Source organism: Panthera onca, chromosome Y (genome assembly GCF_046562875.1).
Source record: "Panthera onca isolate mPanOnc1 chromosome Y, mPanOnc1 haplotype 2, whole genome shotgun sequence".
Classification (NCBI taxonomy): Eukaryota; Metazoa; Chordata; class Mammalia; order Carnivora; family Felidae; genus Panthera; species Panthera onca.
The window spans coordinates 19,307,088-19,335,067 of record NC_138358.1 but is presented as its reverse complement, the minus strand read 5'-3'; the positions used below and the strand labels follow the sequence as shown (position 1 = coordinate 19,335,067).

Below are 27,980 nucleotides of genomic sequence, written 5' to 3'. Positions count from 1 at the left end.
ATAATTCAATCAGTCATTGTGTTATGCCACTGGAGAATTTGTTTTTTCTCTTTAATGGTTTCTGTATTTTTGTTGAACATACGTGTTTCATGTATTGTTTTCTTAATTTTCTTTTGTTGTCTTTCAGGATGTTTTTGTAGTTCAGTGAACTTCTCTAATAGTTCAGGATTATTCTGAATTCTTTGTCTTAGAGTTCATTTCTTTCACATCAGTTATTGGAGCTTTGTTTAGTAGCTTTTCATGGTGTAATGTTCACTGTATTAGTCACAATTCTTGATTCCTTGAATTACTACCTACACATTAGACTAAGCAGTTTCCTCTTACAGACTCCACTGGTTTGTTTTGGCATGGGGAGACCCTCACCAGGCAGCTCAGCTAGGTGTACTGAAAACTTCAGCTGTTAGCATATATGGGCAAAAAGGCTCAGTGTTGGGAAATTAGTAGGACACGGACCGTGCTCTGAGAATGGTGTGTACCATGGAAAACATTACGAGATCATAGAGTATTTTTTCTTTTTTTAATTAAAATTTTTTTAATTATTTTTTTTTAATTTTTAAATTTTATTTAAATCTAAGTAGGTTAACCTATAATGTAATAATGATTTCAGGAGTAGAATTTAGTGATCCATCAATTAATATTAATGTAAATGCCCATCCCAACAAGTGTGCTCCTCATTTCCCATCACCCACTTAGATAATTCCCCCAAACAACACCCCTGCAGCAACCCTCAGTTTTGTTCTCTGTATCTGAGAGTCTCTTACGGTTTTCCTCCGTGTTTTTATCTTATTTTTCTTTTTCCTTCTCTATGTTTCCTTGTTTTGTTTCACATGTAAGTGAAATCATACAGTATTTATCTTTCTCTGACTGACTTATTTAGCTTAACATAATACACACCAGTTGCATCCCAGTTGTGGCAAATGGCAAGACTTCATTCTTTTTTCTGCATCACAAAGGAGTGTTCCATTGTGTGTGTGTGTGCGCGCGCGTGTGTGTGTGTGTATACATATGTATACATATATACAACGTCTGTTTTAATGTTAATGTCACTTGATGGACATTTGGGCTCCTTCCATAATTTGGCTATTGTTGATAGCACTTGTCATAAACATTGTGGCTCACATGCTCCTTGAGATCAGCATTTTTGTATCCTTTGGATAAATACCCAGTAGTGAAGTTGCTGGGTTGTAGGGTAATTCTATTTTTATTTATTTGAGGAACCTCCATACTGTTTTACACAGTGGCTACATCAGTTTGTATTCCCACCATCAGTGCAAAAAGGTTCCCCTTTCTCTGCATCCTCACCTACATCTGTTGTTTCCTGAGTTGTTCATTTTAGCCATTCTGATAGGTGAGATGGTATCTCAGTGTGGTTTTGATTTGTATTTCCCTGATGATGCATATTGTGGAATGTTTTTTCATGTGTGTGTTATCCATCTGGGTGTTTTCTTTAAAAAAGTGTCCATTCATGTCTTTTGTCCATTTCTTTATTGGATTATGTGTTTTTTGGGTGTTGAGTTTGATAATTTCTTTATGGATTTTGGATACTGTCTCTTTATCTGATACGTCATCTGCACCTATCCCCCAATTCTGTTGGTTGCCTCTTTTAAAACTGATTATTTATGTATCTTGAGAGAGGGCGGAGAGAGAAAGAGCAGAGAAGGGGCAGAGAAAGAGAGGAGAGGGTCCCAAGCCGGCTCCATGCTGTCAGCACAGAGCCCAATTTGGGGCTTGATCTCACAAACCAATTGCAAGATCATGACCTGTGCTGAAACCAGGAGGAGGATGCTTAACCATCTGAGCCACCCAGGTGTTCACCCTGCCATTAGTTGCCTTTTAATTTTGTTGATTGTTTACTTTGCTGCGCAGAAGGCTTTTATCTTGATGAGGTCCCAGTAGTTCATTTTTGCTTTTATTTCCCTTGCCTCTGGCGATGACCAGTAAGAAGTTTCTGCAGCCAAACAAAAAGGGGTTGTTTCCTATTTTCTCCTCTAGGATTTTGAGGGTCTCCTGTCTTACATTTAGGTGTTTCATCCAGTTTGAATTCATTTTTGTGTGTGGTATGAGAACATGGTGTAGGCTCATTGTTCTACATGTCACTGTCCAGTTTTCCAGTCACCATTTGCTTAAGGCACTGTCTTTTTACTTCGGATATTCTCTCCTGCTGTTCCAAAGATCAGTTGGCCATAACATTTGTAGGTTGATTTATGGGTTCTCTATTTTTTTTAAGTATGAAATGTATTGTCAGATTGGTTTCCATACAACACCCGGTGTTCATCCCAACAGGTGTACTCCTCAATACCCATCACCTACCCTTCCCTCCCTCCCGTCCCCCATCAACCATCAGTTTGTTCGCAGTTGTTAAGAGTCTCTTATGGTTTGGCTCCCTCTCTCTCTACTTTTTTTTTCCTTCCCTCCCCCATGGTCTTCTGTAAGTTTCTCAGGATCCACATAAGAGTGGAAACATATGGTATCTGTCTTTCTCCGTATGGCTTATTTCACTTACCATGACACTCTTCAGTTCCATCCATGTTGCTACAAAAGGCCGTATTTCATTCTTTCTCATTGCCATGTAGTATTCCATTGTGTATATAAACCACATCTTCTTTATCCATTCATAAGTTGATGGACGTTTAGGCTCTTTCCATAATTTGACTATTGTTGTAAGTGCTACTATAAACATTGGGGTACAATTGCCCCTATGCATCAGCACTCCTGTATCCCTTGGGTAAATTCCTAGCAGTGCTATTGCTGGGTCATGGGGTAGATCTATTTTTTCATTTTGTGAGGAACCTCCACACTGTTTTCCAGAGTGGCTGCCACCAGTTTGTAGCCAACAGCGCAAGGGGGTTCCCGTTTTTCCACATCCTCTCCAGCATCTATAGTATCCTGATGTGTTCATTTTGGCCAATCTGACTGGCATGAGGTGGTATCTCAGTGTAGTTTTGATTTGTATTTCCTTGATGAGGAGCAACGTTGAGCATCTTTTCATGTGCCTGTTGGCCATCTGGATGTCTTCTTTAGAGAGGTGTCTTACTGATGTTTTCTTCCCATTTCTTCGCTGTATTATTTGCTTTTTGGGTGTGGAGTTTGGGGAGTTCTTTATAGATTTTGGATACTGACCCTTTGTCCGATATATCATTTGCCAATAATCTTTTCCCATTCCGTTGGTTGCCTTTTAGTTTTGTTGATTGTTTCCTTTGCTGTGCAGAAGCTTTTTATCTTCATGAGGTCCCAGTAGTTCATTTTTGCTTTTAATTCCCTTGCCTTTGGGGGTGTGTCAAGTAAGAAATTGCTGGGGCTGAGGTCAGAGAGGTTGTTTTTTTTTTTTTTTTTCCTGCTTTCTTCTCCAGGATTTTGATGGTTTCCTGTCTCACATTCAGGTCCTTTATCCATTTTGAGTTTATTTTGGTGAGTGGAGTAAGAAACAGGTCTAGTTTCATTCTCCTGCGTGTTGCTGTCCAGTTCTCCCAGCAGCATTTGTTAAAGAGACTGTCTTTTTTTCCATTGGATCTTCTTTCCTGCTTCGTCAAAGATTAGTTGGCCATACTTTTGTGAGTCCAATTCTGAAATCTACATCCTATTCCATTAGTCCATGTGTCTGCTTTTGTGCCACTACCATACTGTCTTGATGATTATAGCCTTGTAGCAGAGGCTAAAGTCTGGGATTGTGATGCCTCCCACTTTGGTCTTCTTATTCAGTATTACTTTGGCTATTTGGGGTCATCTGTGGTTCCATACATTTTTAGGATCCTTTGTTCTAGCTTTGAGAAGAATGCTGGGGCAATTTTGATTGGGATTGCATTGAATGTGTAGATTGCTTTGGGTAGTATTGACATTTTGACAGTATTTATTATTCCAATCCATGAGCACGGAATGTTTTTCCATTTCTTTGTATCTTCTTCAATTTCCTTCATAAGCTTTCTGTAGTTTTCAGCATACAGATCTTTTACATCTTTGGTTAGGTTTATTCCTAGGTATTTTATGCTTCTTCGTGCAATTGTGAATGGGATCAGTTTCTTTATTTGTCGTTCTGTTGCTTCATTACTAGTGTATTAGAATGCAACTGATTTCTGCACGTTAATTATGTATCCTGCAGCTTTGCTGAATTCATGTATCAGTTATAATAGACTTTTGATGGAGTCTCTCGGGTTTTCCATGTAGAATATCATGCCATCTGCAAAAAGTGAAAGCTTGACTTCATCTTTGCCAATTTTGATGCCTTTGATTTCCTTTTGTTGTCGGATTGCTGATGCTACAGCTTCCAACACTATGTTGAACAACAGCGGTGAGAGTGAACATCTGTGTTCCTGTTCCCAGGGGGGAGAGCTCTCAGTGTTTCCCCACTGAGAATGATATTAGCTGAGGGCTTTTCATAAATGGTTTTTATGAAGTTTAAGTATGTTCCTTCTATCCCAACTTTTCCGATGGTTTGTATTAAGAAAGGATGCTGAATTTTGTCAAATGCTTTTTCTGCATCGATTGACAGGATCATATGGTTCTCCCCTCCCCTCTTTTCTTTTCTTTTTTCTTCCCTTTCCCTTTCCCTTTCCTTTTCCCTTTCCCTTTCTCCCTTTCCCTTTCCCTTTCTCCCTTTCCCTTTCCCTTTCTCCCTTTCCCTTTCTCCCTTTCCCTTTTCCCTTTCCCTTTCCTTTCCCTTTCCCTTTTTCCCTTTCCCTTTTTCCCTTTCCCTTTCCCTTTTTCCCTTTCCCTTTTTTCCCTTTCCCTTTTTCCCTTTCCCTTTCCCTCTCCCTCTCCCTCTCCCTCTCCCTTTTTCCCTCTCCCTCTCCCTCTCCCTTTTTCCCTCTCCCTCTCCCTTTTTCCCTCTCCCTCTCCCTTTTTCCCTCTCCCTCTCCCTCTCCCTTTTTCCCTCTCCCTTTTTCCCTCTCCCTTTTTCCCTCTCCCTCTCCCTTTTTCCCCTCTCCCTCTCCCTCTCCCTTTTTCCCTCTCCCTCTCCCTTTTTCCCTCTCCCTCTCCCTGTTTCCCTCTCCCTCTCCCTTTTTCCCTCTCCCTCTCCCTTTTTCCCTCTCCGTCTCTCCCTCTCCCTCTCTCCCTCTCCCTCTCCCTCTCCCTTTTTCCCTCTCCCTCTCCCTCTCCCTCTCCCTCTCCCTCTGCCTCTCCCTCTCCCTTTTTCCCTCTCCCTCTCCCTCTCCCTTTTTCCCTCTCCCTCTCCCTTTTTCCCTCTCCCTCTCCCTCTCCCCCTCTCCCTCTGCCTCTCCCTCTCCCTGTCCCTCTCCCTCTCTCCCTCTCCCTCTCTCCTTCTCCCTCTCTCCCTCTCCCTCTCCCTCTCCCTCTCCCTCTCCCTCTCCCTCTCCCTCTCCCTCTCCCTCTCCTTCTCCCTCTCCCTCTCCCCCCTCTCCCTCTCCCTCTCTCCCTCTTCCTCTCTCCCTCTCCCCCTCTCCCTCTCCCGCTCCCCCTCCCCCTCCCATGTATCACATTGATTGACTTGAGAACGTTGAACCAGCCCTGCAGCCCAGGAATGAATCCCACTTGATCATGGTGAATAATCCTTTTAAATGCTGTTGAATTCAATTTGCTGGTATCTTGTTGAATAATCCCTTTAAATGCTGTTGAATTCGAATTGCTGGTATCCATAGTCATCAGGGATATTGGCCTAGTGTTCTCTTTTTTTGCTTGGTCTCTGTCTGGTTTAGGAAACAAAGTAATGCTGGCTTCCTAGAATAAGTCTGGAAGTTTTCCTTCCCTTTCTATTTTTTGGAAAAGCTTGAGAAGGATAGGTATTTTCTCTGCCTTAAATGTCTGGTAGAGTTCCCCAGGGAAGCCATCTGGTCCAGAACTCTTACGTGTTGGGAGATTTTTGATGACTGATTCAATTTCTTCACTGTTTATTGGTCTGTTTCTGTTTCTTCCTGTTTGAGTTTTGGAAGCGTATGGGTGCTTAGGAATTTGTCCATTTCTTCCAGGTTGTTCAGTTTGTTGGCATATAATTTGTCATAGTATTCCCTGATAATTGCTTGTATTTCTGAGGGATTGGTTGTAATAATTCCATTGTCATGCATGATTTTATCTATTTGGGTCATCTCCCTTTTCTTTTTGAGAAGCCTGGCTAGAGGTTTATCAATTTTATTTTTTCAAAAACCAACTCTTGGTTGCCTTGATCGGCTCTACAGTGTTTTGAGATTCTATATTATTTATTTCTGCTCTGGTCTTTATTATTTCTCTTCTCCTGCTGGGTTTGGGGTGACTTTGCTGTTCTGCTTCTAGTTCCTTTAGGTGTGCTGTTAGATTATGTATTTGGGATTTTCTTGTTTCTTGACATAGGCCTGGATTGCAATGTATTTTCCTCTCAGGACTGCCTTTGCTGCGTCCCAAAGCGCTTGGATTGTTGTATTTTCATTTTCATTTGTTTCCATATATTTTTCAGTTCCTTCTCTAATTGCCTGGTTGACCCATTCATTCTTTACTAGGGTGTTCCTTAACCTCCATGCTTTTGGTGGTTTTCCAGACTTTTTCCTGTGGTTGATGTCAAGTTTCATAGCCTGTGGTCTGAAAGTGTGCTTGGTATGATCTCAATTCTTTTATACTTATGAAGGGCTGTTTTGTGACCCAGTATGTGCTCTATCTTGGAGAATGTTCCATGTGCACTCGAGAAGAAAGTATATTCTGTTGGTTTGGAATGCAGAGTTCTAACTATATCTGTCAAGGACCCTTCTTTCTTTATTGATCCTGTGTCTAGATGATCTATCCATTGTTGTAAGTGGAGTATTAAAGCCCCCTGCCATTACCGCATTCTTATCAATAAGGTTGCTTATGTTTGTGATTCGTTGTTTTACATGTTTGGGGGCTCCAGAATTTGGTGCATAGACATTTATAATTGTTAGCTCTTCCTGATGGATAGACCCTATAATTATTATATAATGCCCTTCTTCATCTCTCGTTACAACCTTTCATTTAAAGTCTAGTTTGTCTGATATAAGTGTGGCTACTCCACCTTTCTTTTGACTTCTGGTACTAGGCTAGTTCTCCATCTTTCAGTCTCATTTCAATCTGAAGGTGTCCTCAGGCCTAAAATGAGTCTCTTGTAGACAGCAAATAGATGGGTCTTTTTTTTTTTTTTATCCATTCTGATACCCTATGACTTTTGTGTGGAGCATTTAGTCCATTTACATTCAGTGTTACTATAGAAAGATAGGGGTTTAGAGTCATTGTGATGTCTGTAGTCTCATGCTTGTAGTGATGTCTCTGGTACTTTGTGGTCGTTGCAACATTTCACTTACAGAATCCCCCTTAGGCTCTCTTGTAGGGCTGGTTTAGTGGTGATGAATTCGTTCAGTTTTTGTTTGTTTGGGAAAGCCTTTCTCTCTCCTTCTATTCTGAATGACAGACTTGCTTGATAACGGATTCTCGAGGGCATATTTTGTCTCTGCATCACATTGCAGATTTCCTGTCATTCCTTTCTGACCTTCCAAGTTTCAGTAGCTAAGTCTGCTACTAGTCTTATGGGTCTCCCTTTATATGTTAGAGAGAGTTTATCCCTAGCTGCACTCAGAATTTTCTGTTTACCCTTGCATTTGCCAGTTTCGCTATGGTAGGTTGTGCAAAAGATCGATTCAAGCTACATCTGGAGAGAGTTCTCTGTGCCTCTTGGATTTCAGTGCCTTTTTCTTTCCCCAGATAAGGGAAGTTCTCAGCTGTGATTTGTGCAAGTACATCTTCAGCCTCTTTCCTCTCTCTTCCTCTTCTGGAATTCCTATTATATGGATATTGGTACGTTTGATAGCATCACTTAGTTCTCTAAGTCTCCCCTCATACTCCTGGGTTTTTTTCTCTCTCTTTTTCTCAGCTTCCTCTTTTTCCATAATTTTATCTTCTAATGCACCTATTCTCCCCTCTGCCTCTTCAATCCGAGCTGTGGTCGCCTCCATTGTATTTTGCACCTCATTTAGAGCATTTTTTAGCTCCTCCTGACTATTTCTTAGTCCCTTGATCTCTGTAGCAATAGATTCTCTGCTGTCGTCTATGCTGTTTTCAAGCCCAGTGATTAATTTTATGACTATTACTCTAAATTCTTGTTCACTTATATAGCTTAAATTGGTTTTGATAAATTCGTTAGCTGTCGTTACTTCCTGGAGTCCTTTGAAGAGAGTTCTTCCGTTTTGTCATTTTGGATAGTCCCGGGACTGGCACAGAACTGCAGGGCACTTCCCCTGTGTGCTGTGTGGAGTAACTTGTGTTGGTGGGCGGGGCCGCAGTCAGACCGGATGTCTGACCTCAGCCCACCGCCAGGGGCCACAGTCAGACTGGTGTGTACCTTATCTTCCCCTCTCCCAGGGGCAGGACTCACTGTGGAGTGGAGTGGCCCCTGTCGGGGCTACTTGCACACGCCAGGTTTGTGGTGCTGCTTCAGTGGGATCTGGTGTATTAGCCGGGGTGGATCCGCAAGGTGCATGGGGCAGGAGGGGCAGGCTTAGCTCGCTTTGCTGTCAGTGGTCTCCTGCGGGAGGGGCCTTGCAGCACTGGGAGGGAGGCAGGCAGGCAGACCCGTTGGAGGGATGGATCCACCAAAGCACAGTGTTGGGCATTTGCCAGGTGCAAGCAAGTTCGGTGACAGGAACTGGGTTCCCTTTGGGATTTCAGCTCGGGGGGGGGGGGGGGGGAGAGGCAGATGGCGCTTGCCAGCACCCTTTGTTCCCAGGCCGAGCTGAGCTCTGTCTTCCGGGGCTCAACAACTCTCCCTCCCAGTGTCCTCTCACCCTCCCTGCTCTCCGAGAGCAGAGCTGTTGACTTTTAACATTCCAGATGTTAAGTGCCACTGGCTGTCAGAACTCACGTAGTCCAGCCCCTCCGCTTTTGTAATCCAGACTCGTGGATTCACCTTGCCAGGCGGGCTGCCCTCCACTGCCCTGGCTCCTTCCCACCAGTCCGTGTAGCGCGCACCGCCTCTCTGCCCTTCCTACCCTTTTCCGTGGGCCTCTTGTCTACACTTGGCTCTAGAGAGTCCATTCTGCTAGACTTCTGGTGGTTTTCTGGGTTATTTTAGCAGATGTGGGTGGAGTCTAAGTGATCAGCAGGTCGAGGTAAGCCCAGTGTCCTCCTACATCACCATCTTCCAGTTCTTCCATCTGGGCTCTCTGTTTTGTTCCATTGATCTGTGTGTCTGGTTTTGTGCCAGGACCATACTATCTTGACAATTACAACTTTGTAATAAAGCTTGATGTCCAGAATTGTGATGCCTCCAGCTTTAGCTTTATTTTTTTTACATTACTTTGGCTGTTTGAAGTCTTTCCTGGTTCCAGACAAATTTTAGAATTGTTTGTTATAGCTCTGTGAAGTGTGCTGATACTACTTCAATAGGGACTTCTATGAATATGTAGATTGCTTTGGATAGAATTGATGTTTTAATAGCATTTTTTCTTCCAATCCATGAGCATGGAACCCTTTTCCATTTCTTTGTGTCTTCTTTAATTTCTTTCATAAAGTTTCTATAGTTTTAAAGATTCAGATCTTGTACCTCTTCAGTTAATTTTATTCCTAGGTATTTTATGGTTTTTAGTGCAATTATAAATGGCATTCCTTTATTTTTCTTTCTGCTGCTTCATTATCGGTGTGTGGTAATGCCATTGATTTCTGTCCATTGATTTTATATCTTACAGCTTTGCTGAATTCATGTATCATTTCTAACAGTTTTTTGGTGGAGTCTTTTGGATTTTTCCATGTAGAGTAGACGAGTGAAGGTTTGAGTTCTTCCTTGCTGATTTTGATGCTTTTTATTTCTTTCTGTTGTCTGATTGATGAGGCTAGGACTTCCAACCCAGTGTTGAACAGCAGTAGTGAGACTGGACATTCTTGTCATGGTCTTGACTGTAGGGGAAAAGGTCTCGTTTTCCCCATTGAGGATATTAGTCTTTTATGATGTTGATATGTGTTCCTTTTATTTTTACTTTCTTAAGGGTTTTTTTTTTGTCAAAAAAGGGTGTTGTATTTTGTCAGATGCTTTTTCTGCACCTACTTAAAGGATCATGTTGTTCCTGTCATTCCTTTTATTAGTATGTTTTATCACGTTGCTTGATTTGTGAGTATGGAACCAATCCTGCAGCCCAGGAATAAATTCACTTGCTAGTGGTGAATAATTTTTTAAATCTGTTGTTGGATTTGGTTTTCTAGTATCTTGGGAATTTTTGCATTTATATTTACCAGGGAAATTGGTCTGTAGTTCTCCCTTTCCATGGGATGGTGTTTGTTTTTCTGTATCTTATTTCACTTACAGTTACGCTGTCAAGATCCATCTTTGTTGTCAGAAATGGCGTAATTCTCTCTTTTTTATTGATAAATAATATTCCATTGTTTCTGTATTATTATTTTTTTAAACTCTGTTTATATATCTCTATACTGATCTTAACCTGTGTGTCTGTCATACCTATCTTACCTGTCTGTGTAAGCTAATCTATCACATTTTCTCTATACATTTTTCTGTTCATTGACACTTAAGTTGTTTCCATGTCATGGCTACTGTAAACAGTCCTGCAAAACAGCAGGTGCACATATTTCTCTGAGGTAGTGATTTTATTTTTTTCTTTCAACTATATCCTTAGAAGTAAAATTGCTGAATTGCATGTTAGTTCCATTTTTAATTTTATGAGGAACTTCCCTTTTGGATTTTCTATTTCCCTAACTAATGATGTTTTATACAGTTTTCATGTAGTTGGTCATTCACATAGCTTCTTTGGAAGAATGACTATCCAGGCCCTATGCCTATTTTCATTTGGATTTATTTTGGATTTTTTTTTCCTGTTGAGTAGTTATGAGTACTGTATGTATTTGTATATTACTCCTTATTAGATAGATGGGTTTGCAAGTATTTCCTGCCATTCTATAGGTTACCTTTTATTTTCTTGAAATGAAGAATGAATGAATTTATTTACTTTCCTGCACAAAAACTTCCATTATGATCTGGTCTATGATATGTTTGTTTTTTGTTTATTTATTTCTGAAATTTATTTTAATTCAAGTTAGTTAAAATAGCATAGTATTGGTTTCAGGAGTAGAATTCAGTGAATGATCACTTACGTATAACACCCATAGCTCACCCTGACAGTTGCCACCTTTAATGCCCATCCATCATCTAGTTAGCCCATGCCCCCACCCTACTGCCCCCAACAAACAAACCCTCAGTTTGTTCTGTGTATTTAAGAGAACTGTATTTACGGTTTGTCTCCCTGTCTGTTTTGATCTTATTTTTCCTTCCCTTCCTCTGTGTTCATCCTTTGGGTTCGTAAACGCCAAATCATATATTTTGGTATCATATCCAAAAAGTTGTTGTCAAGACCAGTGTCATGGAGTTTTCCCCTTATGCTTGAAACTTCAGATTTCACCTTTAACATTTAATTAATTTAAAGTTAATATTTGGAATGGTCTCAAATAGGAGAACAATTTTGTAATCTTTATTGTTACTGTCAGTGAATAGTGACTGAAAGAAGCATCTGGGAAATTGTTTACCCACTTTTAGTACCTTGATTATGAGTGGTGATAACACAAATATTTTTTCTGGGTTTTAAGTATCTAATGTATTGTTAGTTCTAAAGTGGAAAGTATGTTTATTTATTGTGGAAACAGCCAATGCTGTTTTTTTCTGTTAATGTCTGCCACTTTTAGCTCTATTTTGACCTCAACAGGACTCAAGTTTCAATTACTATTAATATTTTAATATAATAAATAGCGAGGATTTTAGGTAGCTAAAATCATACCTACATCATCATTAAATTGGTATTTTTCTATAAGAAATTAATAGAATGTTGCTTTTAACAGGGCAAAAAAGAACTCCAGGTAACCCTTTTCCAAACATTGGTGCTGTTGATGTTTAATGAAGGAAATCGGTTCAGCTTAGAAGAAATTAAGGTGGCTACTGGAGTAGGTAAGTATTGATTGTAATTGTTTAACTCTGTGCTGTAATAAAAATGCTAAACATTTTTTTTTTCTCATTCAGAGGATAGAGAACTTAGAAGAACTCTACAATCATTAGCTTGTGGCAGAGCTAGAGTTCTTATCAAAAGTCCCAAGGGCAGAGATGTGGAAGATGGTGATGTATTTTTTTGTAATGAGGAATTCAAACACAAACTCTTCAAGATAAAGATCAGTGAAATCCAGATGAAAGAAACGGTACTTTTTTTCTCACTTTAATGTCACTTTAATTTTCTGATGCCTTTTAAGAAGTCTTTTTTTTTTTTTTTTTTTTTTTTTTTTGGTTCAGTAGTTAGAATAATATGTTTTTTGTGTTTTGGTAAAAAACATAAAATTTTACCATCATGAGCATTTTGAAGTGTATGGTTCAGTAATGTTAAATATATCTACACTGTGTGCAACAGATATGCAGAACTTTTTCATTTCAAAAAATAGAAAATTTGTTTTAACAAGACTCTGTTTTCTTCATACCCCAGCCTTGGTAAATAACATTTTTATTTTATTTTAGTTGAATATGACTAATTTTGGTACTTTATATAAGAAGAGCCATAAGTATTTCAAGTATGTGTCTTTTTGTGACTGGCGTAATTCACTTAGCATAATGTCCTCAAATTTCATTAAAATACGTAGCTACAGAGCAAGTAAAAGGATTTTTTTTCATTTACAGCTGAATATTCCATTACATGAATATGTCACATTTTGTTTATCCATTCATTCACTGATGATCATTGGGTTGCTTCCACCTCTTGGCTGTTGTGAATAATGATGCTGTGAATATGAGTGTACATGCCTGTACAGAGATACAAGTATCTCTGAGGCTCCGCTCTTAATTGTTTGGACATTTGGCCAGAAGTGGGTGTGCTGGATCATAGAGTCATTTTATTTTAATTTTCTTTTGGGGAACCAGTATACTGTATTCCATAGAATTTTCTAAGTTTTACAGTCCACCACCAGTGCAGAAGAATACCAGTTTCTCCACATATTTGGCAAAACTTATTTTCTCTCTTGATATTATTATTATTGTTAGTAGTAGTAGCAGTCGTCGTCTTAGTATTAGTATTAGTATTTATATTTTTATAGTAGATATTCTGCTAGGACAAAAAAGTGATATTATCATTTTGATTTGCATTCTATGAGAATTTATAAGTTTGAACAACTATTTATGTGCATTATGGCCGTTCGTATATCAATATTGGAAAAAATGTGTATTCAAGCACTTTGCCTTTTTTTTTAATTTGAGTTATTTAATATTTTTGTTGTTTAATTTTGGGAATTATTTATACCTCTGAGATATTAATGACTTATATGTATATGATTTACAAATATTTTCTCATTCTGTAGCATGCTTTTCAACTCTTGATTTTATCCCGTGATGCACAAAAAAGTTTAATGTAGTAACATTTGTCTGTTTTGCTTTTACCCGTGCTTTTTGTCAAATCCAGTCTCTTGAAGCTTTTTTCCTGTTTCCTTTGAGGAGTTTCTGTTTGTGTATTTGTCTTCTTTGTTTTGTTTTGTTTTCTGGTTTTAATTAAATTTAATTTTTGTGTGAGTTAAATGTCCACTTTCATTCTTTTGCATGTGAATATCTATTGAACCATTTTTTATTAAATTTTAACTTTTAATCCCGTTGTAGCTGACATACGTTAGAATATTAGTTTCACGTAGACGGTATAGTAAGTCAGCCCTTCCACACAACACCCAGTGCTCTTCCAGATGCCCTCCTTAATTCCCAACACCTATATATCCGATTCCCACAGGCACCCACCCGTCCTCTGGAAACCATCAGTGTGTTCTCTAGAGTTAAGAGTCTGTTTCTTGCTTTTTTTCTTTAACTTGTTTGTTTTATTTCTCAAATTTCACAAATGAGTGAAATCATACAGGATTTGTCTAGCTCCATCCATGTTGCAAATGGCAAGATTTTATTCTTTTTTAGGATTTCTGGTTGTGTGCGTGTATCACATCTTCTTTATGCTTCCCTGGACACTTGGGTGACTTCCTTAATTTGGCTTTTGCAAATAATGCTTCAAAAAACAGGGCTGCACGTATCCCTTTGAGCTAGTGTTTTGGCATTTTGGGGTAAGTACCAAATTGGTGCATTATAGGGTAGTTCTACTTTTGACTTTCTGAGGTATCTCCTTACTGTGTTCCAAAGTAGCTACACCAGTGTAAGAGAATTCCCCTTTCTCTGCATCTTTATCAGCACCTGCTTTTTCTTCTGTTGTTGTTTTTTTTTTTTTTATTTTAGCCATTGACTGTTTTGAGGTGATATATCATTGTAGTTTCGATTTGTATTTCTCTTGATGATCTATGATACTGAGCATCTTTTCACGTGTCTGTTGGCCATATGGATGTCCTCTTAGGAGAAATATCTGTCCAAGGTTTCTGCCTATTTTTAAATTGGATTATTTTCTGGATGCTGAGTTGTATCAGTTCTTTACATGTTGTGAATACTAACCCATTATCAGTTATGTCATCTGCAGTGATGTTATTGTGCCATTGAGTACATTGTCTTGTAATTTGTTAATTGTTTTCTTTGGTATGCAGAAGGTTTTTATTTTGATGTAGTCCCTATAGTTTGTTTGTTTGTTTGTTTGTTTGTTGTTTGTTTTCCCTTGACATAGGAAACCTCTCTGGAAAGCCCATGCTCTCTCTATGATTTTTATGGTTTCAAGTCTCATTTTTAGGTCTTTAATTCATTTTGAATGTATTTTTGTGTCTTGGGTAAGAAAGTGGTTCATTTTAATTCTTTTTCATGTCCCTGACCAGTTTTTCCATCAGTATGTATTGAAGAGACTTTACATATTCTTGCTTCCTTTGTTGAATATTAATGTATGTATGGTTTTATTTCTGGGTTTTCTGTTCTTTTTGCTCTGTTTCTTTTTGTTCTGTTCTTTCTACTTTTATGTAATTTCCTTGCTGTATTGATTATTACACTTTTATAATATAACTTAAAATCTGGAATTGTGATACCTCCAACTTCGTTCTTCTTTTTCGAGATTGCTTCACGTATTTGGGGTCTTTTGTGCTCCATATAGATTTTAGGATCATTGGTTTCAGTCCTATGAAAAATGCTCTTGGTATTTTGATAAGGGTTGCATTAAATGTAATGCATTTACATTGTTTAGGTTTTGGTTTTGGTTGTTTAGGATTTTAACAATATTTCTTCTTGCAATCTATGAGTATGGGATGTTTTTCCGTTTCTTTGTGTCATCTTCAGTTTCTTTCATAAGTGTTTTGTGTTTTCAGAGTACAGGTCCTTCACCTCTTTGGTCAGGTTCATTCCTAGGGACTTAATTATTTTTCCTGCAATTGTAAGTGGGAGTATTTTCTTAAATTTCTCTTTCTGTGACTTCGTTTTTAATGTATTTAAATGCAGCCTTTTCTGTAGGTTGATTTTGTATCCTGCAACTTTACTGAATTCATTTATCGGTTTTAGTAGTTTTTTTCATGGAGATTTTAGGGTTTTCTGTATACAGTACCTCATGTCATATGCAAATAGTGAAAGTTTTCCTTCTTTACCAATTTGTATGCCTTTTGTTTTTGTTGTTGTTGTTGTCTGATTGATGTGGCTAGGACTTCTAAGTACTAATTTGAATAAAAGTGGTAAGAGTGGGTTATCCCTGTCTTGTTCCTCAACTCTCAGTTTTTCCCCATTGAGTATGAAGTTTGTTACAGGTTTCATAGGTGACCTTTATATGTTCTCTCTAAAGCTATGTTGTTGAGGGTTTCTATCATGAATGAATGTTGTACTTTGAGAATGCTTTTTCTTCATCTGTTGAAATGATCGTATGGTTTTATATTTTCTCTTGTTAGTGTAACATATTCCCTTGATTGATACGGGAATATCAAACTATCCTTCATCCTGGGAATGTATTTAACTTGATCATAGTGAATGATTTTTTATGTATTATTGAATTTTGTTTGCTGTTATTTGGTTGAGAATTGTTGCATCCATGTCCACCAGGGATATTGGCCTGTAGTTCTCTTTGTGTTGTCTTTCTTTGGTTTTGGATTCAGGGTAATGCTGGCCTTAATAGAGTGAATTGGGAAAGTTTCCTTCCATTTCTATTTTATGGAATAGTTTGAGAAGAAGTGGTATTATCCTTCTGTTTTGATAGAATTCACTTATGAAACCATCTTGTTCTGGAATTTTGTTTGTTGAGAGTTTTTAGATTATTGAGTAATTTCATTGATAGTAATCAGTTTGATCAAATTTTCTATTTCATCCTATTTTCAGTTTTGGCATTTTACGTTTCTCATAATTTATCAGTTATTTCTACAGTGTCTAATTTGTTGGCATATGATTTTTCATAATATGGTCTTCCAGTTGTTTCTGTGGTGTTGGTTATTATTTCTCCTTTGTTGTTTGTGGTTTTGTTAATTTGAGTGCTTTTTTTTATGGGTCTGGTTAGATATTGATCCATTTTGTTTATCTTCTCAGAGAATAAGATCCTGGTTTCACTGAACGGTTTGTTTGTTTTTTCTTGTTGAACACACTTGTATCCTTTATACATTGAGGGGTGTTCAGTATTGTTCAAGATCATTTGACCATATATGCAAGTATGTTTTCTTTCATCTTCTGTTTCTATTTCATTGTCTATGTTTCTCTGCCCTTTTACCATACTATTTGTATTACTATAGCTTTTGTAATATTGTGTAAAATCACAATGGGGGTCATCCATTGTTTTCTTCCTTGTTCTTTTCTTCTTTGTTCTTTTTTCATTATTCATTTTACTTTTAAAATCACATGATTTTAAAATCGTTTCTTATTTCTGCATCTGCAAAAATTTGATTTAGAATTTTGATAGGCATTACAAAGTATCTGGAGATGGATTAGGTATTATTGATACCTTAACAATATTCACCTAGTTGATGAATATGGGATGGATTTCCATTTATGTCTGTCATATGTATTTCTTTTAGCAATATTTTGTAGTTCAGTGGGTGTCTTTTACCAATACTCCACTAGTTTAACTCATAACTGTTGTTTTTACTTTTGATGCTTATGAAAGTGGTACATTTCTTTATTTCTTGTTTCTCCATTTTTACTAAGGTACAGTTGACAGTTAAAACTTGTATGATTCGTGCTGTACACTTGATGTTTTGACATAAATAGACATTGTGGAATAATTGCCATAATAAGGCTAATTTGACATATCCTTAAATCTCTCTCATATGTTAACTTTTTTGTGTGTGTGATTTTAGTGGTAAGAATATTAAATTACACTCTCAGTAAATCTCAAGCATGTCATACAACAGTTGTTAAGTATATTTAACATTGCTCTATATTTAATATGTAGGACTCATTCATCTTGCATAACTAAAACTATTTTTTTATTTCATGGGAACATGACCTGAGCTGAAGTCGAGTCAGACTTTCAACCACCTGTACTACCCAGGTATCCCCCACCCCATCTGTCCTTATCAACATTTTATTGTTTTGTGTGTCACATCTTTAATTTTAATTCATTTTGTGTATGACTTGAGCTAAGGGTCCAGTTTTATTCTGTTATAGATGGATGTCCCGTATTCCCAACAGTTATGGAAGAGATCCCTTTTCCCCACTGTGTTTTCTTGGCCTCCTGGCATAGTCTTGTGTTTTAGGGTATTTAATGGTCTGTCAGTTTTATTCTGTTGGCATATATCTCTTTTTATTCCAGTGTTGTAGACTCGTAAGTCTGAAGTTCTCTCTTGGCCAGCAGTAGAGCAGATTCAGGATGAAAAGTAGAGATGGCTAATGTCCAGGAAATGACAAGATCCCCGAATAAGGGTCCTTGCCCCGTATTTATTATTATCAGAAAGCTTACAAAAGTGATGGACACGCAGAAAGAGAGAGTGAATCTGTGAACATAAACTCATGGCATGAGGAGAAGGGGTTTTTGAAGATATCGGTGTTTGGGTTTGGGTCAGTATAAAACAAAATCATGGCGCCAGGCAGATGGATGTTAATGGCAGACAGGAGGTACCATGTCTGTTTATCTTAGCTAGCCTAGGGGATAAGACAGATAGAGCATGCAACCTCAGGGTTAACAAGGCACCTTTTCTTTTGCTAACCAGCTCCACTTTGGGCAGCTTAACCAGCATAGCAGGAATCTGTAGCCCCGTATACCTGTTTACCCAATTTGGTCCTTCTTTCCTATGAAAGCAGCTCTCTGCTGTAGTACTAAATTGGGGGACACTTTTACCCTGAATGCTTAATCTTGTTTAACTCATATAACTTTGTATTGGGAGCCTTTGCCCCCTCTCTGTTCTGGGGGCCTTTACCCACCCCTGCTCTATCCTCAGGTCCTAATCTTGTTTACCCAAGGTTGGGTGTGATCATGTTATGGCTTTGTAATTCTTTATGCCTTGTTAACCCATGGTGCAAGCCCAGGGAGTTCCTAAGTTTAATCCTCAAATTCCAGTATCCTACTATTTTGATTAGAGTAGTTTTTAGTATGTTTTGATCAGGGAGAATCATAGTGTTATCTCGGTGTTCTTTTTATTTTTAAAAATTTTTATGTTTATTCATTTTTGAAAGACAGAGAGAGACAGAGCAGGGGTAGGGCAGAGAGAGAGGGGGACACAGAATCTGAAGCAGGCTTCTGGCTCTGAGCTGTCAGCACAGAGGCCAGTACAGGGCTAGAACCCACAAACTGCAAGATCATGACCTCAGCTGAAGTCCAGCATCCAACCAACTGAGCCACCCGGGAGCCCCTAGGTGTTCTTAATATTTCTTAAATATTCTGGGTCTTTGTGGTTTCAAATACCTTTTAATAGGCTTTTTTTCTCTTTCTGTAAGACGTGACATTTTGATTTTGCTAGAGATTGCTTTGAATCTGAAGGTTGCTGTGGGTAGTGTGGACATCTTAATAATAAGTCTAACTTTTCAGAGACACAGGATGTCTATTTATTATAAATGTCTTTTGTGAGTTTTTCTAGTGCTTAGTATACAAGTCTTTCATCTCCCATTTAATCGTAAGTATTTAATTCTTTAATTACTTTTAAATTTGAATATAATTGACACAGTATTACTTTAGTTTCAGAATTACAACTCAGTAATTCTGCAACTCCGTATATTATGCTGTGTTCACCACAAGTATAGGTATTATTTGACATCATACAATGCCATTACAGTGGCTTTGACTGTGTTACTTCTGCTGTGTCTTTCATTCTTATGAATTATTCATTCCACAACTGGACACCTGTGTGTCCTGCTCCCTTTCACCCAGTTTGCCCATCCTACCCATTCTCCACCCTCTTGCAACCTTGAATTCTCTGTGGAATTTATAGGTTTGATTCTGGCTTTTTGCTTTTTAATGCATTTGATTTTTAGATTTCACCTGTGAGTAAAATCATGTGACATTTGCCTTTCTCAGTGTGACTTATGATACTTAGCATAATATCCTCTAGTTCCATCCCTGTTGATAATGGCAAGAACTCATCCTTTTATATGGCTGAATACATGTTTATATACATACACACACCACATATTTCTTATTCATTCATCTATCAGTGGACACTTAAGTTACCTCCATATCTTGCTATTGTAAATCATGCTGCAGTAAACATAGGAATGCACGTATCTTTTTGAATTAGTGGTTTTTTTTTTTCCTCCTTTGGATAAATACCCTATAGTAGAAATACTAAATCATACGGAATTAATATTTTAACCTGTAAAGGCACGTCCATGCTTTTTTTTTTACAGTGGCTGTACCAAATCATATTCCAACCAACAGTGTACAAAATTTCCTTTTTCTACATAATCTCACTGATAACTTATTTTTGGTCTTTGTTTCTGTCTTTTCTGATAGGTGTAATATATTTTATGGTGGTTTTGGCTTGCATTTCCCAGATGATCGGTGATTTGGGCATGTTTTCATGAGTCTTGGCCTTCTGTAGGTCTTCTTTGGAAAAATACCTATTCATTTCCTTTGACCATTTTTTAATTGCGTTTCTTTTTTACTGTTTTCATCATATATTTTGGATACTAAAACCTTATCAGATATATCATGACTCTTTTCCTGTTCAGTACATTGCCTTTGCATTGTGTTGATGGTTTCCTTCAGTGTGCAAAAATTTTAATTTTTCATGTAGTCCCAATAGTTTGTTTTGGCTTTATAATAATATTACTCTTGCTAGAGGAGATAAATCTAGCAAAATGTTGCTTTGGCCAATGTCAAGGGAAGTTACCACCTATGCTCTATCTATCCTAGGATGTTTATGCTTTCAGGTCTCATGTTTAGCTCTTTAATTCATTTTGAGTGTATTTTTGTGTATAGTGTAAGAAAGCGGTCCAGTTTCTTTATTTTACATGCAGTTACCCAGTTTTTTGAGCACGTTTTATTGGAGAGACTTGTCTTTTCCCTATTCGCATGTTCGTGCCTCTTTTAGAGGCATATGTTAATTGGCCAAATAATTATAGGTTTATTTTTGGGATTTATTCTGTTCTCTTGATCTGTATTTCTGTTTTTGACCCAGTATGGTACTCTTTTGATTACTACATATTTGTTACATATCTTAAAACCTGGGATTGTGATAGCTTTGTTTTGTTTCCTTTTTTTCTAAAGATTGCTTTAGCTATATGAGGTCTTTTGTGGTTTGAAGACATTTTAGGATATTTTGTTCTACCTCTGTGAAAATATATTTTGATTTCATTATATTTCTTTAAATCTGTAGATTGCTTTGGGTAGTGAAGGTATTTTAACCATATTTATTCTTCCAGTCCTATGAGTATGGAATGTTTTTCCATTTCTTTGTCTCCTCTTCAACTTTTTTAGGGTTCTCTGTTTAGTGTTTTTTGTTCTGTGTTTTTCAGAATTCAGGACTTTCAGGCTAAGTTTATTCTTAGGTGTTGTATAGGTTTGGGTTGCAATTGTAAATTGAATTATTTTCATAATTTATATTCTACTTTGTTATTAGTTACAAACAGTGCAATTTTATGGGTATTGATTTTGTGTCTTGGCACTTACCTAATTCACTAATTACTTCTAATCATTTTTGGTGGAGGCTTTAGGATTTTCTTTCTTCATTACCAATTTGGATGCCTCTTATTTTCTTTTCTTTTGTGATTGCTGCAGCTAGAATGTCTTCTTTTTTTTTTAATTTTTTTTAACGTTTATTTATTTTTGAGACAGAGAGAGAGAGAGCATGAACAGGGGAGGGTCAGAGAAAGAGGGAGACACAGAATCCGAAACAGGCTCCAGGCTCTGAGCTGTCAGCAGAGAGCCCGATGCGGGGCTCGAACTCATGAATCTTGAGATCATGACCTGAGCTGAAGTCGGATGCTTAACCAACTGAGCCACCCAAGCGCCCCTGCAGCTAGAATTTCTTATGTTAGGCTAACTAAAAGTGTTGAGCTCCTAGCTGCCTAGAAGAAAAGCTTTGTTTTTCCCTATTCAGTGTGTTGATAGCTGTGTTTTCTCATAGATGATGTTTTATATTGAAGTATGTTCTCTTTAAACTGACTTTCTTGGGAGTTTTTTTCATAAATACATATTGAATTTTGTCAGAATTTTATGCATCTATTGAGGCAATCATACGATTTTTTTCGATCAATTTTTGATGTGTTGGGTATGACATTGACTGATTGCAAATATTGAACTATACTTGCATCTCTGGAGTTAATCCTTCCTAATTGTAGTAAATGATGTTTTTAATGTTTTATTGAAGGTAGTTTGCTAATGTTTTGTTGAGGGTTTTTGCCTCTGTTTATCAGGTATATTGGCCTGTAGTTTTCTTTTTTTGGAGTGTCTTTGGTTTGCATGTCAGGGTAAACCTGGCCTCATAGGATGAATTTGGAAGCATTTCTTCATCGTACGTGGTTTTTTTTTTTTGGGGGGGGGGCATAGTTTGAGAGTAGATATTAACTATTATTTAAATGTCTGGTAGAATTCCCCTGTGAATCCATCTGATCCTGGGATTTTAATTTTTGGTAACTTTTAATTAACAGTTCAATTTCATTACTACTGCTTGGGCTGTTAAGATTTTCTGTTTCTTCCTGATTCAGTCTTGGAAGATGTTTTTAGGAATGTATCCATTTGCTCTAGGTTGTTCATTTTGTTGGGATTTTTTCATAACATTCTCTTATAATTCTTTATATTTGTGTCGTATAAGTTCTGTTTTGTTTCTCATGTTATATATTGGGTCCATTTTCTCTCTCCTATGCTCTCTTTCCCTTTTTGGTGAGCCTGGGTAAGGGTTTATCAATTTTGTTTATATTTTCAAGGATCCAGGCGTGGATTTACTTATTTAAACTTTCTGCTGTTTTCATAGTCTTTATTTTACTGATTCTGGTCTGCTTTATTTGTTTATTTGAGCTTTTTCTTATTTATTGAGGTAGTCTTGTGTTGCTATATATTTCCCTCTTAATACAGCTTTTGCTGTGTTCAAAAGATTTTGGATCATTTTGGTTTCATTTTCATTTGTTGTCACATATTTTTGTATATCTTCTTTGATTACTCTGTTGACACATTTAGTATCCTCTTGTTTAACTTTTGTGTGTTTGTGCTTGTGCCAGTTTTTTTTCTTGTGATTGCTTTCTGGTTTTATCTTGTGGTTGGAAAAGTGGCATGATGTAATTTCAGTCATTTTAAATTTATTGAGATGTGTTTTGTGGCCTAACATCTGTGTATTCTGGAGAATGTTCAATGTGCCCTTGGAAATAAGGTGTGCTCTGTTATTTGGGGGTGGAATGTGCTTAATATATCTTTTAAAGTCCATCTGATTCAGTCTGACATTGTTTTCTTACTGATTTTCTTCTTGGATGATCTTTCTATTGATGTAAGTGGGTGTTGAAGTCACCTACTATATTGAATTGCCATCAGTTTGTCTTTATGTCTGTTAATATTTGCTTTTTGTATTCAAGTGCTTCATTGTTGCGTGCATAGATATTTTCAATTGTTACGTGCTCTTATTAGGTTGATCCCTTTATCATTATGCGATGCACTTTTTTCTTTTGCTGTAGTCTTTGTTTAAAGTCTGTTTGGTCTAGGGCACCCCAGATGGCTCAGTCAGTTAATCTTTCAACCTAGGCTCAGTTCATGATCTCACTGTTCAGGGGTTCGAGACCCGCGTTGGGCTCTGTATTGACAGCTCAGAGCCTGCAGCTGGCTTTGGATTCTGTGTTCCCCTCCCCCCCGCCCTCTCTGTCTCTGCCCCTCCCCGACTTGTGCTCTGTCTCTCTTTGTCTCTTAAAAATAAATAAACATTAAAAAACTGTAAAAACGATAAAAAAAAATAAAGTCTATTTCATCTGATATTAGTATTTCTACCCAGGCTTATTTTTGCTTCTATTTGTATAATTATTTTTTCCCAGCACTTCACTTACAGTCTGTATGTATCTTTAGGATTGAAATGACTCTTTTCTAGGCAGCATATGGACTAACCTTTTTAAATTCATTTTGCAACCCTTTGTCTTTTGATTGGAGTGCTTACACTGTTTACATTTAAAGTAATTATTGACAGAGATACCTGGGTGGCTTAATCATTTAAATATCTGATTCTTGATCTCCTCTCAGGTTTTGGACATAGTCATGAGTGCAAGCCCTGCATTGGTCTCTGAGCTTGGCATGAAGCCTATTTTACTTACTAGCTAACTAAGTTTATTGATACCTTTGTATCTGTTGCTATTTTTATTAGTTTCTTGATTTTTTTTTTTTTTTTTAGTTTTTCTCTGTTTCTGTTTTCTTGTCTTGTGCTCTTTGTGATTGGCGAATTTTTGTAGTGATATATTTGCCTTTCTTTTCTCTTTATTTTTTTTGTATCTCTCATAGGTTTGTAGTTTGTGGTTACAAAGAGGTGTACTATAAGGTCCTATGTAAGTAGAAGTCTGTATTAATTTTATAGTCATTTAAGTTGAAACACATTAATTTTTTTTTATTTTTACCTGTCTCTTACCATTGTCCATTCATTCTCCAACATTGTCATATGTTATGTGTTTTAATTCAGTGTCTACTTATAGCCGTTTTTTTTTTTTTTTTCACTGAAAGAAGCCTGCTTAACGTTTCTCTTATGGCTGGCTTTGTGGTGATAAACTCATTTGTTTGGCAAATTCTGTCTCTCCTTCAAATCCAAATTATAATCTTGCTGGGGAAAGTATTCTTGATCGTAGTTGTTTTGTTTTGATTTCCCTTCAGCACTTTGAATATATCATGCCACTACTTTATGGCCTGAAAAACCTGTTGAAAAATCTGCTGGTTAGCCTTGTTAGTTTTCCCTATATTACAGGTAACTTTTCATTTCTATATTGCTGCTTTTGACATTTTCGCTTTATCTTTATTTTTTGATATGTCAATTATTATGTGTGTGGTATAGAGCTTCTTTGGCTCATCTTTGTGTGAGCTTTTTGGATTTGGAACCTGTTTAATTCCTTATGTGAGAAAATGTTTCTGGTATTATTTTGTTCAAGTAAGATTAACACACCTCTCTCTCACATTCTTCTCTGAAACCCCAATAATGTAAATGTTTGTTCCCTTGATATTGCCCATCCAAGATATATCTTAATCTATACTCATTTTTAAAATCTTCTGTCTTTTTGCTGTTCAGCCTGAATGTTTTCCATTACTTTCTTAGATCACTGGTACATTCTCCTAACTCCTCTGATCTACTGTTGATTCCCTGTCATGTTTTTGTTTTTTAGTTTCATTTATTGTATTCTTCATTTTTGATTGCCTCTCTTTAATATTTTCTGTCTCCTTACCGAGTCTCACTGAAATCTTTCACTGTTCTTTTGCAGCACCATGAGAATCTTTATGATCATTACTTTAAATTCTTTATCAGGCATATTGCTTTTCTCCGCTTCATTTGGTTGTTCTTCTGAAATTTTGTTGTTCATTCTGTTGGATAACGTTTCTCTGTCTTCGCATTCTGCTTGACTTTCTGTGTTTGTTTTTTGTATTTGGTGGAACAACCACTTCTTTTATTTTTTTTCTTTTGAATAGTTCCTTCTAATCTTGAAGAAATGGTCTTCTGTATAGTTGTCCCTCATGTAGACTGTGTAGTTGTTGACTTTTGCTGGCTGGCTAGAGCTATAATTTGCATGATTTGTAGTGGCACCCCAAAAGAACTACCATAGCTGATTTGGTCACAGATCCGTGTGGCCTCTAGGCTCTCCACACACTGGGTGTCCTCACAGAACAGCAAAAACTAAAGTGGGTCAAAGCCAGGTGTCCTATGGCTCTACAACCAGAGGGCTCCTTAGCATGATAGCTGAATATGAAGTAGGTGTTATTTGGAATGTAGCAGGACCCTCTGTATTAAATACACCCTCACAAGACAGCTGAATTTGAGATTCGTCCTCGGGAACTCTGTGCAGGGGATGCCTTTGCAGTTCTGCTGTAGCTAAAGCATTGTACAGGCAGGCCATGATGTTCTTGAGCTCTCAGCACAGAGGGTGCCCTAGTTAGATTGCTGAAAGTAAATTGGGGTGGGGGATTTTCTACACACAGAAAGTACTTTGGCAGGATCACTGAAGTGGATGTAGACTTGAGTATGCCAGGACTTTTCCACACAGACGGTGTACTCTTATGGTGACTGGAACTGATGCTGGCACAGGCTGAGGTTCTGGGGCACTTTGTGCTTAATGGGACAGCTGGACCTGTAGCAGACATTAGCTGAGAGGTCCCAGAGTGCCCCCGCCACCAGTAATTCCCTTGAAATCCACTTGAAGTGTAAGTGGTGCATGTCCTGGAGTATTCAGTGGTGCTTTGCTACAGTTTCACCTTTTCACGAAGTCTAGAAGTGTAGTAAGAATTAACCAGGAATATTCCAATATTCCTTTTGTAGGATGGCTGGGACTGGTATGGGTTGTTTCCCTGGGGCTCACTCAGGCAACAGACTAGTTAGGGTACCCTGGCAGCACTGTTATGTGCTCTCAAGATGGAGGGGGAGTATAGACATATCTGTCAACCTCTCCTCCCCGGAGAAAATTCTAGTAGGTCCACTTGCTATTTGGAGGAGTTCTAAGGGTGGTTCTCTAGTGCTAGTTGCTCTTTTAAACCACTGGATTTTAATTTTGTTTTTGTTTTTGTGTTTTAATATACCCAAGTGTGACTATGTCTGGAAATAGACTAGTTTAGACCTGGAGTTTGCTAAAGCAGTAAGCTTGTTATGGCATCCCTACTCATCTCTGGTTTGCACTTTCAAAGTGGGATGTAAACCATGTTTCTGTCCAGTTTCTCTGACCCAGAAGGAGTTTTAGCAAGTCCTCTGCCATTTGGCAGGGTTCTAGGGCTGTCTCTGTTATAAACTAGTTGTTGTTTAAAACTGCAGCTGTGTTCTGTGCCCAAAGAGGTTCTGTTTAATTTTTCTTTCCCCAACAAGGGATGATGGGGAAGAAACCCCATGCCTCTCTTTGAGAGTCCTTTCTCTGTTTGGTGTTACAAGGCCAAAAAACAATATCAAAGCCTAGTATTCAGGAGAACAAGCCTTATTTGTAATGGCCACAGCATGGAAAAGTGAGAACTGAGTTCACAAGTCAACTTCTCTTTTATGGTGAATTTGGGGTAGAATTTTATATCTACGTTTCTTGGAAACATTTTTCTAGATGTGTCTTTTGAGGCAGGGGGAACAAAAGCAAAAATAAACTATTGGGACGTCATCAAATTAACAAGATTTTGCAAAGCTACTGAGTGGGAGAAGTAATTTATAAACCTTCATATGTTTGTTAATGATATGTACAGTAAGGGGTTAATATCTCAAGTATGTAAAATAAAAGTATGTAAGGAATTATACAACTCAAACTCTACAACTCAACACCAAAAAAGCAAAGAATACAAATAAAATATGAGCAGAAGAACATTTTTCCAAAGGAGACGTACAGATGATTAACAAACACATGAAAAAAGTCTGAACATCAGTCATCATCAGGGAAGTGCAAATCAAAACCAAAAATCAATTAGAGATCACCTCTTACCTGTCAGAATGGGTAAAATCAAACACACAAGAAACAACAAATATTGACAACGAGGTGGGAAAAAGAGAATGCTCAGGCAGTGTTGATAGAAATGCAAACATACATCCATTATGGAATTTCCTCAAAAAATTAAAAGTAAAATTACTCAAGGAGGCATGGAAGATGGTGTAGGAGGATGGTGGGCTCACCTCGTCTTGCTGATCATTTAGATTCCACCCATTTCTGCCTAAATAACCCAGAAAACCACCAGAAGACCATCAGAATGGACTCGCCAGAGCCAAGCATAGACAAGAGGCCCACAGAAGAGGGTAGGAAGGGCAGAGAGGCAGTGCGCGTCACAGGGCCTGGCGGGAAGGAGCTGAGGTGGTAGAGGGGCAGCTCGCCCAGCGAGGTAGAGCCCCCGAAGTCTGCCATGCAAAAGCAGAAAGGTCAGAATCTGTGATTTCTGACAGCCAGTGGAACTTAACATCTGGAGTGTTAAAACGCAACAGCTCTGCTCTCGGAGAGCGGGGAGGACGAGAGGACGCTGGGAGGGAGAGTTGTTGAGGCCCAGAAGACAGAGCTGAGCTCGGCCTGAGAACAGAGGTGGTGGCCAGCACCATTTCCCTATTCCCATCCCCCAGATGAAATTCCAGAGGAAACCAGCTCGCGTCACTGAACTTGATTGCACCGCGCAGAAAGCCCAACGCTGTGCTTCTGTGGATCCATCCCTCCGGTGGGCCTGCCTCCATTCCAGTGCTGCAGGGCCCCTCCCTCCTGGGACCACCAGTGGCAAAACTAGCTTAGCCTGTCCCTCCTGCTGTTGTGAACGTTGCAGATCCACCCCCGCTAATGCATCCTTGGCCAGATTCCATGGAACCAGCACCACAAGCCTGGCAGTGTGCAAGTAGCTCAGACAGGAGCTGGACAGCTCACTGGACAAGTAGCCCAGACAACAGCAAGACACACCACTGCACACTGAATACTACCCCTGGGGCAGAGGAAGATAAAGAACACACCAGTCTGACCGTGGCCCAAGTGGTGGGCTGGGGGCCGACTTCAGGTCTGACTGTGGCCCCACCCACCAAAAGTTACTCCGGACAGCACAGGGTAAGTTCCATGAAATTTTGAACTACCAGGGGAACTACCCAAAATGACAAAACGGAAGTACTCTCTTCAAAAGAAACTCAGG

At 38.2% G+C, this 27,980-nt stretch overlaps 1 protein-coding gene across 1 annotated transcript in view; it reads left to right on the top strand.

The window, feature by feature from the left end:
* LOC145715028 (cullin-4B-like) overlaps positions 1-27,980 on the top strand; it is an 88,389-nt gene that overhangs the window by 41,767 nt on the left and 18,642 nt on the right. The window contains exons 7-8 of the mRNA XM_081794615.1: positions 11,764-11,869; positions 11,942-12,114. Of these exons, the coding sequence (XP_081650741.1) occupies positions 11,764-11,869; positions 11,942-12,114 (279 nt within the window). The remainder of the gene's footprint in view (positions 1-11,763; positions 11,870-11,941; positions 12,115-27,980) is intronic.